Here is a 17974-nt window from a genome sequence, read left to right as displayed (position 1 = left end):
TGGTGGTGCATGGGATTAAACCTGGGACTTTGGAGGCTCAGGCATAAGAGTCTGTTTGCATAACCATTATGCTATCCACCCTCCGCCCAAACTTACGTACTTCCTTTTTTTTTTAAATTTATTTAAAAAAGGAGACATTAACAAAACCGTAGGATAGGAGGGGTACAACTCCACACAGTTCCCACCACCTGATCGCCACATCCCACCCCCTCCCCTGATAGCTTTCCCATTCTTTATCCCTCTGGGACTATGGACCCAAGGTCATTGTGGGTTGCAGAAGGTGGAAGGTCTGGTTTCTGTAATTGTTGCCCCGCTGAACATGGGCATTGACAGGTCAATCCATACTCCCAGTCTGCCTCTCTCTTTCCCTAGTAGGGTGGGTCTCTGGCGAAGCAGAGCTCCAGGACACATTGGTGGGGTCCTCTGTCCAGGGAAGTCTGGTTGGCATCATGTTGGCATCTGGAACCTGGTGGCTGAAAAGAGAGTTTACATACAAAGCCAAACAAATTGTTGATCAATTATGGACCTAAAGGCTGGAATAGTGCAGACGAAGTGTTGGGGGGTACTCACTGCTGACTATTGTGTACATTTGCTTTCAGGTATGTATTTTGTCCTAGTTTATGGATATGTGTAAACATATGCTCTATCTCAGGGGACCTGGACTATATGTAGGTTTTGGGACTTTGTTAGGAAGTGAACCACCTGGAATGGAATTAGAGAATACTATGAAAGGAAAGGTTTCACCCGAGTAATGAAGCTGAAGGGTTGTCATTCCACACCCGAAGTCTCTGGACACAGTCTGAAGTGAAGCATGCTGAGGTGGCACTCGTTGCGTTGATTAGGTTGTGATCGGCGGATGCAATATTATTTGATATGAAATGAGAGAAGCATGTAGGAAAGTGCGCCCCACCCTAAGGTTAACTGCATGTGGTGCAAAGCGCAAGGACCAGCATAAGGATCCCGGTTTGAGCCCCTCGCTCCCCACCTGCAGGTGAGTTACATCACAAGCGATGAAGCAGGTCTGCAAGTGTCTATTTTTCTCTCCTCCTCTCTGTCTTCCCCTCCTCTCACCATTTCTCTCTGTCCTATCCAACAGCAATTACATTAATAACTACAACAATAATGAAAAACAACAAGGGCAATAAAAGGGAAACTAACTAAATAAATATATTTTAAAAAGAAATATTTTAAAAAAAGAATAAGAAAGCTATCAGGGGAGGGGATGGGATACGGAGATCTGGTGGTGGGAATTGCGTGGAATTGTACTCCTCTTATCCCATGGTTTTGTTAATGTCTCCTTTTTAAAAATAAATTAATAAATAAATAAATGTCAATAGACATGAGGCCCAGGTCAAATGATTTGGTACAGAGTTCATTATATGTGTCTGTATATGTGTCTTCTTTAAATATGAGAGCCACAGTCTGTCCTCAGCCAGTTCTCAAGTCCTATAACTCTATACTAATGTCATTTTCCCAGATATTTCTCAAGCCTGCCTTTATGGTGATGGCTCAGATTGTTAGCGTCCTAGTTTCCTAAATATTTATACCTAAATAAGTATCATATCTTCCTTTCATTTTGGGTTTCTTATTCTCATTGATCCTAATCTTGTTCTTTGGCCCTCCATTTATTAAACATTTGTATACCTTGCCACCTTTCAGTCATCAAGTTCCAGAGGCTGCTACGACTCCATACTGACCACCATGGACAGATGACTAGATGGCAAAGTATTCAGAAACCTCATCTTTTCAGAGCCCTGCCCCAATAGCAAAAGACTAGGGACAGAACAGGTCTGTCCTGTATAAGAAAGTGAGTTTCTTGAACAAATTTCATTTCTTTAAAGTTCTCCAATTCAGAGCCAAAGCCGCCCCAAGTAAGGGGAAGTTAAAGACCCCCCCCCCTTTCTCAGATTAACCCTAGAGCCACCTAGAGGGTTTAGATAAATCTTGTCACGTTTATAAGAGGGACATTTGCTTAAACCTAGGTAGGCGCCATGGGTTGTTAAGTAATGGTTTACCCTGCTTGTGAAAAAGGCAGACATTCCAGAGATTGCTACTGGACCCTTTTGTTTAGCCCATGTATACAGGATGTGAATGTCTACTCACGCAGGATGCTGCAAGAGGGGACACAGTCTGGTTAACCACCCAACTCCTTAGAAAAGAATGAATGCCCCCATCCTGGCGGTTATAAAAGATACTAGTTTTTAGAGCTAAACAGTTCACAAGCAACGGTGTTTCTGTGTTATTCCAGCTTGTGGGCTCCTCAGCTGAAACCCTCCTGTGTGTCTACCCTTCAGGTGAGCCCCCTGTGTCTTTACCTGTGTGAGTTTGTGTCTTTTCACTGACTATTTTATGTGCTTGTGTGAATAAATTCAACTTCATCTATTTCTTGTGATGGTCTCAGTTTGTAATGGGTACGGCCTAAAGCAAAATTTTAACATCCTGGAGTATGGATCAACCAGGCTATGTCCGTGTCTCATTAGGAAGAAGTTTGAGAAGATTGAAACTCCCACCTTCAGCACCCCAAAAGAACTCTGATCTATACTCCTGAAATGAAAAATCCATAGGATGCTGGTGGACCCCCACTTCAGCATTCCAGTATCCCAAATGGCAGGCTGCTCTCACCTTTAGTGTCAGCACCTTGATGAATTCTGTTTGTAATCAATCAGCTTGTGCCATGCCCAGTTTGAAACTGATAAAAAGCTGGGTACTGTGGTACAAATTTGTGCAGATCTGGTAGGAATTGGCCTATAACCCATTAACATAAAATAACTCCCTGCCCTCCATGTGGCCTCAGGTCTCGTTCTTTGGTTATTTTTAAGCTATAATATGGATTTTTTTTTTATTACAAAGGCAAGGCTTACCAGTTTATAAACCGGTATTATGAGTGTGCTTTCCCCCTTTCTCTCACTCTGCCCAGGTTGAGCCTGTCAACATGTTAGTAGTAAAATTTATAACTTAATACCTGGAAGTAGTTAAAGTTTCAAGTGGTACAAAGGGAAAACAAATAAGCCAGTATAACAGGAAATATTTCATGTATACAAGAAGAGGAAGGAATTAAATGAAAAATCGGCAGGCACACAAAAAAAAAAAAAAAAAAATGAGGAGAGAAAACTGCTGCAAGTGATGGACTCTCACTTCCACATTCCAACGCCCAGAGTGGAAACCTTGGTGGATCCTGTCTGTAGCCTATCCACACATCTTGACAGATTCTATCCACACACATTGCTGGATTCTGTGTGTAAAGAAACAGCATGCAATCCACCCAGATTGGCAAGGATAAAAATTGGGTTATGGAAGCAGAAAGTTGTTCAAGCCTGGTAGAAACTGACCTGAAATCTGTTAACGAGAAATAAAGGTAACTTCCTGCCCGCCATACAACTTTGGTATCATTGTTTGGCTAATTCTTAGCTGTAACACTGGAAAAGTGAAACACGGATTTTTCCGTAGCATACTATTGATTCACATCTACCACAGTCAAGAACCCAGTATAGATTACATATAGATATGTAGATATTTAGTACTTTCAAATTTTTAATCAGCCAGTTATCACAGATAGAAAAAAAAAAACCAAAAAACCTAGTTTTTCAGTTTAGGAGCCCTGGATTTTGGTTTGAATGTCTCAAGATGTAGGGGAACCACATAAAACTCCTCCACCTTTCTGCATCCTTCTCAAGCTAGTCAAGTAACAAACATCAAGCAGGTTAATAACAACCCAGCCTTTAGATGTTTATTATGCCTTAAATTAGGTTTCTCCTAAAGAGGTTATTTCTAAATCCCAGTGATCTTCAAAAATTTTGGCAAGTTTCTCTTGAAGTCCACTGTGACTGGTTTGACATTGGCTACATATGTCAAGGTAACACATCTAGGAAAAAGTATATCTGAACGTTTTGAAGGGAGCTTCCTATGTGACAAGGGTCACAGTTTTAGGTAAAATATCAAAATATTAACAGGAGGAGGGTAAAAATAAGAGAAGATAGTAAAATAATCATGCAAACTTTCTGAAGAAAATAATGAGATAAATGTTATGCATATACAAACTATTGTATTTACTGTTGAATGTAAAACATTAATCCTTCAGTAAAGGTGAAAAAAAGGAAAAAATGGAGAGAAATGTATAATTCTAGGGAATTATTATTGAAGAAAAAAAAATTTACTCTCAACAGAGATTCAAGAGATAATCCAGGAATGTGGAAACAGTTTTTTAATGTTTAACAGGCCACAGGAATAGGTCAGGCTCTGAAAGAATTCTGGGCCCAAGAGACCAGGTGGTGGCACACATAATCAAATGCACATGTTACAATACACAAGGACCTGGGTTTAAGCCCCCAGTCCTGACCTGCAGGAGGGAAGCTTTGCAAGTGGTGAAGTAGTGCTGCAGGTGTCTATCTCCTTCTTTCCTTTTCTAGTTGTCTATATCAAAGAAATGATTATTAGGTATTAATTTTTTAATTGTTAAAAATTAATTCTGGGCCCCAAACAAAGGGGAGAAACAGCTTATATAGGGTGCTGCACTGCTGAAAGCAGAAAGCATCATCACAGAAGTGAATGCAGCAAGGTTGGGGTGGGGTGAGAATCTTCAACCAGTGCTAAGTCTGGTTGTCTAGTTACTGTTATCTTTTCCTACATTCTGTGTCTTGGGAGGTCAGCCTCAGAAGAGGCTGGAGTCCTGTAGCATTCAGTGGCTGCCTTGGGGATGGAAAGGATTTAGAAATTTTATAACCTGTCAGGATAGAATATACCATGTGAGTCAAAAAGATATTCCTCAAGGCCCTGTGTTATCTGGTCAGAAGAGTCTGAGGTTTATCTTCTGTGCATTTGGGCTTCCTGCAGGAGTTTGGTTAACTCTTTCTTTGCCTTAGCAATACAATTCCCAACTCCAGAGGTCATTTTGGAGAGCCTAGGAAGTAATATTACCATCCAGACCTCAACCTTCCCCCACAATCACCAGAATCAGTGAGGCTTAAATTGAAGCCAGAATTAGTAAATTTTTACCAGGATGAGGATGGGTGGAATCTTTTAATGTGTTTCTAAAAGATTTATTAATTATAGAGGAAAGAGAACCATAGTATTACTCTAGCATAGGTGATTCCAGGGATTGAACTCAAGATCTCATTATTGTACTTCTTCTTCTAGCGTTTGCCCTTCTTCCATAGCCAGTCAACAGCACTTAGCAGCTCTCTTTTGAGGAAATGGGTGGCTCTTAAAAGAGCCTTTTTTTAAAATGTGTTCCAGAAAAACTTATTTGGAACTGGTATACTTGGTGACAGCCTTGGTGCCTTCTGACACGGCGTGCTTGGCCAGCTCTCCAGGCAGCAGCAGGCGCACGGCAGTCTGGATCTCCCTGGAGGTGATGGTCGAGCGCTTGTTGTAGTGCGCCAGGCGGGAAGCCTCTCCGGCGATGCGCTCGAAGATGTCGTTCACGAAGGAGTTCATGATGCCCATTGCCTTGGATGAAATGCCAGTGTCAGGGTGAACCTGCTTCAAAACCTTATACACATAGATGGAGTAGCTTTCCTTGCGGCTGCGCTTTCGCTTCTTACCATCCTTCTTCTGAGCTTTTGTTATAGCTTTCTTAGAACCCTTCTTAGGGGCTGGAGCAGACTTGGATGGCTCAGGCATGACTCTGCCCTCCAAATGAAGACAAAAACATAAAACAAGGAGCTGAAAAACAGTAGAAATAAACTAAGAAGCCCATTTATTTATAGTTGCTCAAGGCAAATGAAGACTCAATAATTATCAGTTCTGATTGGACAAGTACGTGCACGTCCAGTAAGGGGAGGGGACTATGTAAATAAGGGATGCACAGTTTCTTCTATAGGATAAGCAATGAAAACTTTTTGACCAATCAACTATCAGCTTGGATCATCCCTGCACTATGTATAAATACCTGACTTTACGCTGAGGCTTACTTCTCATACACTTACTTTTGTTAGGTATGTCTGGACGCGGAAAGCAAGGTGGCAAGGCTCGCGCCAAAGCCAAAACTCGCTCTTCTAGAGCTGGACTCCAGTTTCCCGTGGGCCGAGTGCACCGCCTGCTCCGCAAGGGCAACTACTCCGAGCGCGTCGGAGCCGGCGCCCCGGTGTACTTGGCGGCGGTGCTGGAGTACCTGACGGCCGAGATCCTGGAGCTGGCGGGCAACGCGGCCCGCGACAACAAGAAGACCCGCATCATCCCGCGCCACCTGCAGCTGGCCATCCGCAACGACGAGGAGCTCAACAAACTGCTGGGCCGCGTAACCATTGCGCAGGGAGGCGTCCTGCCCAACATCCAAGCTGTGTTGCTTCCCAAGAAGACTGAGAGCCACCACAAGGCCAAGGGAAAGTAAAGAATAGGAGTATTAAAAGGCTCTTTTCAGAGCCACCCACATCTCCATGAGAGAGCTGTCTTCTTGCTGTGTTAAAAAACCTGTTAATCACATACTAAGAACTAGGACTGCCCAGGTGGAGCAAAGACAATAGACAACTAGCTGTGACCTGGTAGTGGGCGCTCTTCATCCGCTCCCCGTAATAGTCTGAAGTTGGCCTACCTCTAAGCTTTTTTTTCTCCCATTCCCCATGTATACAAAATTAAGGTATGCGCTTCTTTGCCCTATAGAACCAGTGAAAAGGCGACCTGACAACCCCATATAGCTAGGAAGACTAGGATAAGTTTGCCGTTAAGAGTTCGCGGCATTGTCAGGTTTTCAGTTTAAATGACAACCATTTTTGTCTAGTAAAAGCGAATGTCTGTTAACGCCCAATGTTGAGTGTTTCCTAGGCAGTTTGTCACCTTGATCACACAAGCACTGCACCATATAGTTTTACAGGAAAAAAAAGTCAAGATTAGGGATGCGATTATGATAAAAGTACTAGTTGCTATTTTTTTTTTCCAAAATACCCAAGGGAAACAATACTCAAATTGCCGAGTCACTGAGTCAAAACAAGAATCTTACCTTCCACGCAGTATTTATCTTATAAAAGTTTATTTTAATGTGGCCCTTAAATAGCTCATTATGCACAGTATTAGATTTTCTAAAGCGATGAAATCGAGTATTTCAATTTCCTTCGTTTCCGGGGGGCGGGGGGGGCGGGGGGGGCGGGGGTAATGAAGGAGCTGGGACTAAGTGCAATAGCCCATCCAATCAGATTCTTTAGTAATTAACCAAACCTCCAATTCACCCTTAGACCAATAGTCGCACAGCGCGGGACTTTTGAAAAATTTCAAGCCAATCAGGATGTTTCTAACAGTACTTAAAGGCAATAGAACAGCTCACTGTCATTGAGTTTCTTTTGTCTGTAGATATGGCTCGTACCAAGCAAACCGCTCGCAAATCTACCGGCGGCAAGGCGCCGCGCAAACAGCTGGCCACCAAGGCAGCTCGGAAAAGCGCTCCGGCCACCGGCGGCGTGAAGAAGCCCCATCGCTACCGGCCCGGGACCGTGGCCCTCCGCGAGATCCGCCGCTACCAGAAGTCCACCGAACTGCTGATCCGCAAGCTGCCGTTCCAGCGGCTGGTGCGGGAGATCGCCCAGGACTTCAAGACCGACCTGCGCTTCCAGAGCTCCGCTGTGATGGCTCTGCAGGAGGCTTGTGAGGCCTACCTGGTGGGGCTGTTTGAGGACACCAACCTGTGTGCTATCCATGCTAAGCGTGTGACCATCATGCCTAAGGACATCCAGCTTGCCCGCCGCATTCGTGGTGAGAGAGCATAAAAAGCTATCTGATTCACAAAAGGCTCTTTTAAGAGCCACCCACATTTTCACTCAAAATCACTGTAACATGGTATATTTAGATAGCAGTTATTCCTTCTAATCCTAGTAGCTAGACCTTGAAGGTAGCTTTATGCAGATTTGTTTCTATACTGTGTTTACTAGGTGGATTAAGATGGCTAAAACAATTTGGTTGCATATTCATAGAACATAGGTAATGATTATAGAGTGGTCCCTCAAGTGGTGGGGCAGAAGAAGCGAAGTCTTAAATTAGTGGACTTATTGGTAAGTAGATTCGTATCACACAGCTGTTAATAACATTCAATTGTTAAGTAAAACTTACTGGACAAAACTTTGTAATTCTCAAAGACCCTTAGCATTCGTTAAGACAAAGCAAAGGTTAATATTCCTCGATTTCAAATCTGAGAGGAGGAAGGCTGACTAAGGAAGCTGGAACTTCCATAAATAAAAATAGAACGTTGTGATTTTATTCTGTACAAGAAGAAACGGATTTTGCTAGCGAAATCTAAAATCCTTTATTACTACTACACACCCCAACATTCTATCGATCTCCACGTAGAACGCATAAATTGAGTTTAAAACGTGATTGTTAAGAACCAATAATCTGCCTTCCAGGACAAAATGGCCGACCAAAAGTCGTTTTTGCTGCACCGAAACCCATCACCGAAAGCAGCAAGATAAAAATTCCCGGCCTGGCCTGGTCTCACCTTGAGTGCGTCACTGTAGTTGTGCAACTGCTTTCTGCTTTCTTACTACAAGGCAGAGGAAAATTAACACAAGTTAACAAAGTAAAGGCGTGCACATACTTCTCAGTTAAATGATGCACTTTAGAACACCTTGACTGGGAAAAAGAAAATCAGCATTTCTCTTGTGAAAACTGCAGGGGTGGGGAGGAAGCCAACAGCAAAACAGAAAGACAACAGGATGGCCACCAACCAATTGCTTACAATTTTAGTATCACGGGCAGAGAGGACCAACCCGCAAGTACGGCGGGACTTTTGAACTTCTGGCCCAATGGAGGTATCCCTGTAGAATAGGACCTGCTAGATTCGATTTATGGTTATTTTTACATTTCACCGGCCCCAGGAAGGGCTGGCAAATACCCAATATGCAGGCGGCGGGAGGGAGAATAGGCTGCGCAAACAGCTGACAAGCAGTCTGAGTGCGCCCCAGGGGGAAAAAAAGCACGGCGAGCCCGAGGCCCAAATCTGGCCCCACGACTTCCCGTTTTCATGCCCCAAGGCCTCCATGGCTCAACCTTACCTTAATATATAATAGGGGAAAGCAGCAAGATATACAGCTCTTTTTTGATAGAAGTGGTGGCTCTGAAAAGAGCCTTTTTGGGGTTCTAGAAGCAGACATTGTAAAGGTCTACTTCTTTTTGGATGCAGCCTTCTTAGGCTTCGCAACCTTGGGCTTGGCGGCCTTAGGCTTCACGGTCTTACTTGCACTCTTGGCAGCCTTCTTCGGCTTAGCAGCCTTAGCCTTCTTCGGACTCTTGGCCACTTTCTTAGCCACAGAAGCCGCCGGCTTCTTTGCCTTCTTTGGGGTCTTCTTAGCAGTCTTCTTTGGGGTGGCTGCCCCAGTCGCCTTCTTGGGCTTCTTAGCTACTCCAGAAGACTTCTTGGGTTTAGCCGAACCCGCCTTCTTGGCTTTGGGCTTGGCTTCCCCAGAGGCCGCCTTCTTGTTGAGTTTGAAAGAGCCGGAGGCGCCGGTGCCCTTGGTCTGGACCAGGGTGCCTTTGCTCACCAGGCTCTTGAGCCCCAGCTTGATGCGGCTGTTGTTCTTCTCCACATCGTAGCCGGCGGCCGCCAGCGCCTTCTTGAGCGCAGCCAAAGACACGCCGCTGCGCTCCTTGGAGGCGGCAACAGCCTTAGTGATGAGCTCGGACACAGGGGGACCTGACGCCTTGCGGCGAGCCCCAGCTGGCTTTTTGGCCGCCTTCTTCTTCACTGGGGTCTTCTCCGCAGGGGGCGCGGCAGCAGGAGCGGCAGGAGCAGTCTCCGACATGCTGAGTATTACACTCGGGTACAAGGGGCTAAACGCCGATAGAGCTACACTGGGCCCGGCCGCCGTATATATAGAGCGCAGGCGCACGCTGATTGGTGCTCTGGTCGCCCGCCTGGCTGGCAGGCTCCGAGCCTCTGCGCTGCGCCCAAGTTGTGTTTGTTCCACTTCACAAAAAAGGGAAAATATTAAAATTCTGCGCACCAAATCACCCAGATTTGGTCGGAAAAGGATCCGAGAAGCCTCAGGCTTCATGATCTATGTTTATTTTTTACTCAACCTGAAAGACAACGCGTCCAGGCATCCCCAATTCCCCCAACTCCGAGGGAAGTTCAGGGCAGTCAAAGACCACTTTCTGTTTTTCTTCTAAATTACCTATTCGCTCCTTTGCCCTTGAAAGTTCTTTTTCTCAGGGATGGTTGGGCACATGTTTCTTTTGTTCTAGGGACAAAAACGGAATGGTTTAAACCTAAATTTTCACCATAATTCTGTTTCTTCGCAAGGAAAGTAACACAGGTCCTCTGTGAATTCTGCGCACAGATCCACAGGAATTGCAGAGTGGGACAAGGATTCCTGGGCCTGTCCAAAGCATCTGAGTTGGGGTATGAGGGGGTTTGTAAGCCTTGGGTGGGACGGAGGAGGGTCCTGGCTGGTGGCGAGTTAGAGACTTTAATCTTTTGAGTCTAAGGTATTGAAAGTATGAAATCCCTCTTTTCACAGTTGGGGGCGGGGCACCCTTCACTTCTCCAAATGCTAAAAATTGGGCTGTTTTAAAGAAGCTTTCTGGTTCCCCTCTGGGTTGTACGAGGTAGGGGGTCTGATGCTCAAGAATAGGTATAATAAGAGAAGGAAGACCACACAATGTCCTCGAACCATCACCCCCCAAAGACTTAGCAAGTTAAAGACCTTTAAATGACCTGCTTTCAAAAAGGAAACAAACATTTATATGTTTAGTCCCCCTAAATGGACTAGAGATGTTTTTAGACCTCCAGTAAAAATACCTGATATATATGGTGCAGAAGAACACTTAGTAACTGGAATTCAAAAGCATAGAAATAAAGCAGCTGATTTGTACTACACACTTTGAATATAGGTTGGATTATATATAGTCAAAGGTTTGAAACAGAAAATCAGATTGCAACTATTTAAAAAAACGAATGTATGAATTAAACTTTTTGTGAGTAAATACATCTCTTATCGTCTCTAAAGTTGCTCAAGTGTATGAATTCTGTTTTGAAATTTGGTTTACAACGTTAAGGTTTGCTTCCTGATATCTGACCCTTTGGTTCCAAACAATTGCATTTTCTTTTCCTTGAGAAAAAAAGATTGAAGAAATTCTGATTATATACTTAATGTAATTATAAACTAAAAGAGGGTACAAAGATATGTCATTCACCAGACAGCCTCATCCAAATATATGGCTGCATGAAAGTGTATATTAGTGAGATAACAGCCTTATGTTGTAGTAATTAAAATATGCTATGGAAATAAAATTTCAGTGAGACATCTTTTAGATTAAGGATAATCACATGGTTTCAGCAAGTGACTTTAAATATATATTTACTTTTACAGTATTTTATTTCATATGTTTATATATTAAATATATTGTTGTTTTTATTTAAGTAGAAAGAGACAGAAATAGATATCCGTGCACTGTTTAGCTCTGGTTTATGATGATGCTGTGAATTGAACCTCAGAGTCTCAAGCATAAAAGTCTTTTGCATAATCATTATGTTATCTCTCCAGCCCTCAGTGAATAACATTTATTCAGCATTTGGAAATTGTGTACTACTGTTCATACCCTCTGAGAATTAGCAGTCTAATAAGATTAGTGAAGGATCAATTAGCAGTCATAGGAAAACTCTACACCTACCATCCGTCAATAAGGCACTCAGTGTAGGCAGTATGTAAATAACTAATCCACCTTCATTCTACTAATTTTTTTTAGTTAAAAAAAAATAATAAAACAGGATATGTCAACTTAATTCTGTTTCCTCTGAGCCACCTCCTCAAACCAGACCTTGGGCAGAGTGTGCTTAACAACCAAGAAACCAGCTATGAGAAATCTTCATTACTGTCACTGCTTCTCACTTCACTGTAGATTGGCATCCTGAGTTATAATTTAGCAGTATGTACATTTTATTACTGTGATTCAGTTCTTTATTATAATCAGTCAGTCTGAATCAATCAAATCAAGATGTAAACCTCAAGTCCAGATCACAAGTCATTAAAATAGCCACCTAAAATCTTGTGCTGGGTATAGGCAATAGGGGAGAAAATAAAATGTCCTGCAAACGAGTCTGCAGATACCTATAAATTGTGTTGAGAAAAGTTGTCCAAAACTTAAAAACAGGACAAAATATTTCTTCTTGTCCTTCCAAGCTATATTAGAGAACTGTGTAACTCCACTTGTAGGTCATCTGCTGAACTAAAGATACCACACGTTAAAATAGAATGTGTCATTTTAAAGAAACATGGAGTGATCCAGAATATAGCACAGTGAACACTTAAGTATGAGGCCCCTAGTTGGATCCCTGGCATTGCATGTGCCAGAGTAATATTCTGATTCTTTCTATCCTCCTCTCTTATAAGCAAACAAACAAAGCTAAGAATTAAGAAAGAAGCCATGTCTGATTGATGGCTGAGCTGGTAGAGTGAAAATATCACCATGCTCAAGGATTAGGGTTCAATACGCATGCAAAGAGGAGCTTCATCAGTGGTAGATTAGTACTATTAGGTTCCTCTCCTTCCTTGCTTCTTTGTTTCTCTTCTCTCTCCCCTCTCTTTCATATCTCTCTCTCTCTCCATACATACATACAGATATACAGATATAGATATATATCACTGAAAACTGCAGAATGTCCAGGCACTGAGCCCCAGCAATAACTCTGGCAGCAAAAAAAGGGGGGAAGGGACTAAAATTCATACATTTTACATAATTCTATATTCAGATTGTAAAAAATTCGCGTGCAATCAATACTTTAAAAATATCAAGTCCGGCGGTAGCTCAGCAGGTTAAGCGCAGGTGGCGCAAAGCCCAAGGACCAGCGTAAGGGTCCTGATTCGACACCTGCAAGGGGGTTGCTTCACAAGCGGTGAAGCAGGTCTGCAGGTGTCTATCTTTCTCTCCCCTTCTCTGTCTTCCCCTCCTCTCTCCATTTCTCTCTGTCCTAGGCAACAACAACGACATCAATAACAACAACAATAATAACTACAACAATAAGGGCAACAAAAGGGGGGGAAGCAAAATTAATATATATTATTATGTATTATGTATTATATATTATATATTATTATATATAATCAAGTCAGGGGAGGCTGAACCAGATTAAGCGTACATAATATGAAGCAAAAGGACCTGCTCAAGGATCCAGTTGGTGCCCCCGCTCCCCATCTGCAGGAGGCACACTTCACAAGCAGTAAAGCAGGTCTGCAGATGTCTTTATCTCTCCCTGTCTTCCCTTCCACTCAATTTCTCTCTGTCCTATCCAATAAAATGGGGGGGGGGGGGAGTCAGGCGGTAGCGCAGCAGGTTAAATGCACTTGGCACAAAGCGCAAAGACCGGCTTAAGGATCCAGGTTCCAGCCTCTGGCTCCCTGCCTGCAGCGGGGTCGCTTCACAGGCGGTGAAGCAGGTCTGCAGGTGTCTTTCTCTCCCCCTCTCTGTCTTCCCCTCATCTCTCCATTTCTCTCAGTCCTATCCAACAACAATAACATCAATAACTACAACAATAAAACAACAAGGGCGACAAAAGGAAATAAAAAAATAAATAAAACTTTAAAAAATGGGGGGGGGGCCTCCAGGAGCAGTGGGTTCATAGTGCCAGCACCAAGCCCCAGCGATAATCCTGGAGGCAAAAAAAAAATCAAATTAGTTCACAGTTTTTTCCCAAGGACTCAAAATCTGCTGTATAGTTTTATACTTGTAGTATATTTCAATTCAGACTAGCTGCGTTATAACAGTTAGTGGCATGTTGATTAATAGCGTTGAATAATTTGACTTAAACAAAAGTAATTTTGACTTAATAATTCTTTCCGGTCACAGAGATAGCAATACTTGGGAATTCGCTGATACTATGATGTCTCTCCATCTCTCTCTTTCTCTTCCTCTAGCTGAATGGAAAGAAATGTCAGTGAAATCATGCATGTGTGAGACTGAAGCTCCACAAAATAAATAAGTAATCCATTTTTGGTTAACTCCAAAGAATCTAAAATTTGATGTGTACACATTAGTAAGAGTTTTGTCTAGTAGGGATATAAATTTTTTTCTGGTTAGAAAATATAACTCTACTGGTGTACTGCACCAAAGTTAAAGACTGGATGGAAGGAGTGTTCAGGTCCTAGAACACTGGTGTGGGGGGAGGGAGAGGTTAAATTGTTATGTGGAAAACTGAGAAATCTTACACATGTACAAAATACTTTATTTTACTGTCGACTGTAAACCATTAATCCCTCCAATAAATAAACAAGAAAAAAAGATCTAACTCTAGGGGACCAGACAGTGGTGTACCAGGTTAAGAATACACATTATAGTGCCCAAGGAGCCAGGTTCAAGCCCCTGGCCCCCACCTGCATGGGAAAAGCTTCATGAGTGGTAAAGTAGAGTGGCAGATATCTCTCTGCCTGTTTCCCTCTTTCCCCCTTCCCCTCTCAAATTCTCTCTGTCTCTATCCAGTAATATATAAAATATTAAAAAAAGAAAATATAACTCAGCCGGGTGGTGGCTCACTTGGTTAAGCACACAGATTATAGTGCACGAGGATCCAGACTGAGCCCCTGGCTCCCACCTACGGGGAAAAGCTTTGCTAGTGGTGAACAATGCAGCAGGTGTCTCTCCCTCTCTATCTCTTCCTCCCCTCTCGATTTCTGACTATCTCTATCCAATAAATTAACTACTTAAAAAATTAAAACAAAAGAAAATATAACCCTAAAATTGTTATTATATTGCCTCATAAGACATTAATGAATTTTATATCTGATTTTCCAATATCCCCATTTTCATTCTTGCCCTTACTAAACACATATTTTAGTTATAGAGTAGATATTAGATCCTCATTTGACCCAACTTACTTATCCTACTTGGTACCTATTAATGACTTGAATCTTTCTTTCATTAGGCTTATTTGTCCTAAACGCTATGACTCAGAAAATTTAAAACAAACTCTCTCTCTCTCTTTCTTCTTTCTTCCCTTCCCCTTTCCTTCCCTTTTCCTCTCCCTCCCCTCCCCTCCCCTCCCCTCTCCTCTCCTCTCCTTTCCTTTCCTTTGTTTTTTTATGGGCAGAGAAGGCAAAGAGTGGGAAAAAGCTTTTTTCAGTGCAATAGGGGCTGGACTCAAACCTGTGTTATTCACATGGCAAAACAACACACTATCCAAGTAAGCTATCTCCTCTACGGCCATAACACCCAAACACGCCCGATCTCCTCTGATCTCGGAAGCCAAGTAAGCTATCTCACTAGCCCTAAAAATCATTCTAAAAGTTAGAAGATAAAAGAAAAATATATATATATGCCACAAAATTTTTGATCTTAAACTTTAGAGTAATTTTAGATGCCCAGTTCCTAAAATCTCAGTTTTTGAAGTTAGATTGAATAAACTTGTAAGTGACAAGAAATCTATTAAAATTTAGTGCTAAGTGAATGGTGAGATTAAGGGTGTGGTCTTGACACTCAAAATTGATGGCCTTAAAATAGCTAGCGACAAACTGAGGACACGGTTAGATACCATAATGCAGTATTATAGTGCAGTTATTACCATACATTCTTATAATTCACTAATGCAAGGTAATATTCCTCTATGTATACATGTTCTAAGTGATAGGGGTATGTTAATTTTATTTATTTATTTATTATTATTCAAACCTGGAAGATTGGTAAAGTTAAATAAGCAATGTAGCATGACAAATCCAAAAGATTGTAGTAGAATTAGAGAAAGAGACTTTTGGACAATATGATATACCCAGAGAAGGGGCCAGGCGGTGGTACACCTGGTTAAGCATTTACAACCCATTGCACAAGTACCTGGGTTCAAGACCCTGGGGATGCAGGTGTCTCTCTGTCTCTCTCTATCTCTATTTCCTCCACCCTTCAATTTCTCTCTGTCTCTCTCCAATAATAAACAAAATAATGTTTTAAAAAATTAAGGTTTTTTTTTTTTTTTAAAGAAAAAGATATACTCAGAGGAGAGTGAGAAGAGTTACTGGAATAGGTCTGTGAATCAAGGTTTATTTATTTAAGCCAATAAGTTGTTTTCCTCCTTCCATGCTAGAGTAGAGAACTTTAGAGTAGATAATTTTAAGGGAACTTTAAATCAATAAGCCTTGTTACAGGCCCAAATCAGAAGTGAATTAAACCTGCTGTCCTAGCTCACTGAGGTATGAGGCTAATAATAGCAACCCTTCCACAGGCAAGCCTACTCAGTATAGAATGTTAATACTCTGGTCTACAGTGAATATAACATAGGCCAGACAGAAAACAAAAAATGATTTGCACTAAAAGGTTATAGACCACTGTTATGTTTCCAATAACTAAAATTTTTCAGGAAATCTGAAAACTTCAATTCTCAAAAGAAAAGGATCAGTAGAGTCTGTACTATTTTAGAACCCTTCCCTATCTAGTGAAGATTATTATAAAGCACATGATGAAAACATACATTAAGTAACAGTTGTAATTCAAATAAATAAATATCCTTACAATGACTACTTTGGAGTCTCAAGAATCTGAGTTCAAGACAAGATCCCCCACCTGCGGGGGGAATACTTCATAAACAGTGGAACAGTGCTGCAGGTATCTCTCTCTCTCTCTCTCTACATCTTTTTTTATTTTAATTTATTTATTTATAAAATGGAAACACTGACAAGACCGTAGGATAAGAGGGGTACAGTCCCCACCACTAGAGCTCCATATCCCACCCCCTCCCCATAGCTTTCCTACTCTTTAACCCTGTGGAAGTATGGACCAGGGTTATTATGAGGTGCAGAAGATGGAAGGTCTGGCTTCTGTAATTGCTTCTCTGCTGATCATGGACATTGACAAGTTGATCCATACTCCCAGCCTGTCTCTCTCTTTCCCTAGTGTGGCAGCATGAACCTAAAGGCTAGAATATTGCAGATGAAGATTTGGGGTCTCTGTTTTGAAAATAGCTAGTAGGTCTATTTTAGGTATATTCCAAAGGGCCCATGACATTGTTAGTTTTTGCCTGATCTAGATATCTGCTATGCAGGTGGACCCAAATTATTGTCTGGGGAGATGATGTCATGGCAGGAAAAAGGGCTAGAAGGCTGGATCAGGGAAGAGAGTAGCTCCCAAATATGGGGAAAATGTATCAATATTGTCTACTGTAACCCCAACAATTTGATCTGGGGACCATATTCAGCTTAGGAGCCTATGTAATCTCTACTGTAACCCCAACGATTTGATCTGGGGACCATGTTTATCTTAGGAGCCTATGTAATCTCTACAGCCCTGTAGGTCCGAACTTGCATTCTGTGGTCATCAGTAGGAACATTCCAAGTTGCACCAATTTCAGAACCCATTTTCTTCAGGTGGTAGATAGACTATGCTATCCAACCCCCGCTGGGAGGATGGGACATTCTCTACCATTGTTGATCCAATTGAGGGCAAGTTTCTGTGGGGGTCCCCAAAGGGGCCCATTATTTAGTTCCTGATGGAGGTGACCAATGACAATGGAGAGAGGGATCTATTCAAGGTCTAGGCCTATCATGTTTGTGTGGGGACCCCAGGACTCCAAGACTAGGGACCCAGCTGATGGGGTGGCCTGATAGTGACTAAAGAGTCATCATTAAAATATGCCAGTCTCTTGCCCTTATTCAGCTTTTGTAGTCCTTACTTTGATAAGGTTAGCTTTAAAGTAGCTGAGGGGGAGTCGGGCTGTAGCGCAGCGGGTTAAGTGCAGGTGGCACAAAGCACAAGGACGGGCAGAAGGATCCCGGTTCGAACCCTGGCTCCCCACCTGCAGGGGAGTCGCTTCACAGGCGGTGAAGCAGGTCTACAGGTGTCTATCTTTCTCTCCTCCTCGCTGTCTTCCCCTCCTCTCTCCATTTCTCTCTGTCCTATCCAATAACTACAACCAATAAAAAAAAAAAAACAAGGGCAACAAAAGGGAATAAATAAATAAAATAAATATTAAAAAAAAATTAAAAAAAAATAAATAAAGTAGCTGAGGGAAGTGTAATAAGAAGTAGGTGAGAAGGGTATCTAGGAGGAAGTAGAAACTACTTCATTAGGTACTTTAAGG

At 42.3% G+C, this 17974-nt stretch overlaps 2 protein-coding genes across 2 annotated transcripts; one reads left to right on the top strand and one right to left on the bottom strand.

Moving 5' to 3' along the window:
• Nucleotides 1-5867: 5867 nt before the first annotated feature.
• Nucleotides 5868-6364, top strand: LOC103123900 (histone H2A type 1-B). The gene has a single exon (XM_007534576.2). It carries the CDS (start codon nucleotides 5936-5938, stop codon nucleotides 6326-6328), a length of 393 nt encoding a protein of 130 aa, XP_007534638.1. The 5' UTR covers nucleotides 5868-5935; the 3' UTR covers nucleotides 6329-6364.
• Nucleotides 6365-9029: 2665 nt separating this feature from the next.
• H1-2 (H1.2 linker histone, cluster member) lies at nucleotides 9030-9766 on the bottom strand. The gene has a single exon (XM_016193169.2). It carries the CDS (start codon nucleotides 9720-9722, stop codon nucleotides 9084-9086), a length of 639 nt encoding a protein of 212 aa, XP_016048655.1. The 5' UTR covers nucleotides 9723-9766; the 3' UTR covers nucleotides 9030-9083.
• Nucleotides 9767-17974: the final 8208 nt, after the last annotated feature.

Source organism: Erinaceus europaeus, chromosome 4 (genome assembly GCF_950295315.1).
Source record: "Erinaceus europaeus chromosome 4, mEriEur2.1, whole genome shotgun sequence".
NCBI classification, from domain to species: domain Eukaryota; kingdom Metazoa; phylum Chordata; class Mammalia; order Eulipotyphla; family Erinaceidae; genus Erinaceus; species Erinaceus europaeus.
This window is presented reverse-complemented; position numbering and strand designations above follow the sequence as displayed.

What these genes read in the sequence shown, in the direction of transcription:
- LOC103123900 (XM_007534576.2), top strand. Translation starts at nt 5,936, where the DNA reads ATGTCTGGACGCGGAAAGCAAGGTGGCAAGGCTCGCGCCAAAGCCAAA.
- H1-2 (XM_016193169.2), bottom strand. Translation starts at nt 9,722, where the DNA reads ATGTCGGAGACTGCTCCTGCCGCTCCTGCTGCCGCGCCCCCTGCGGAG.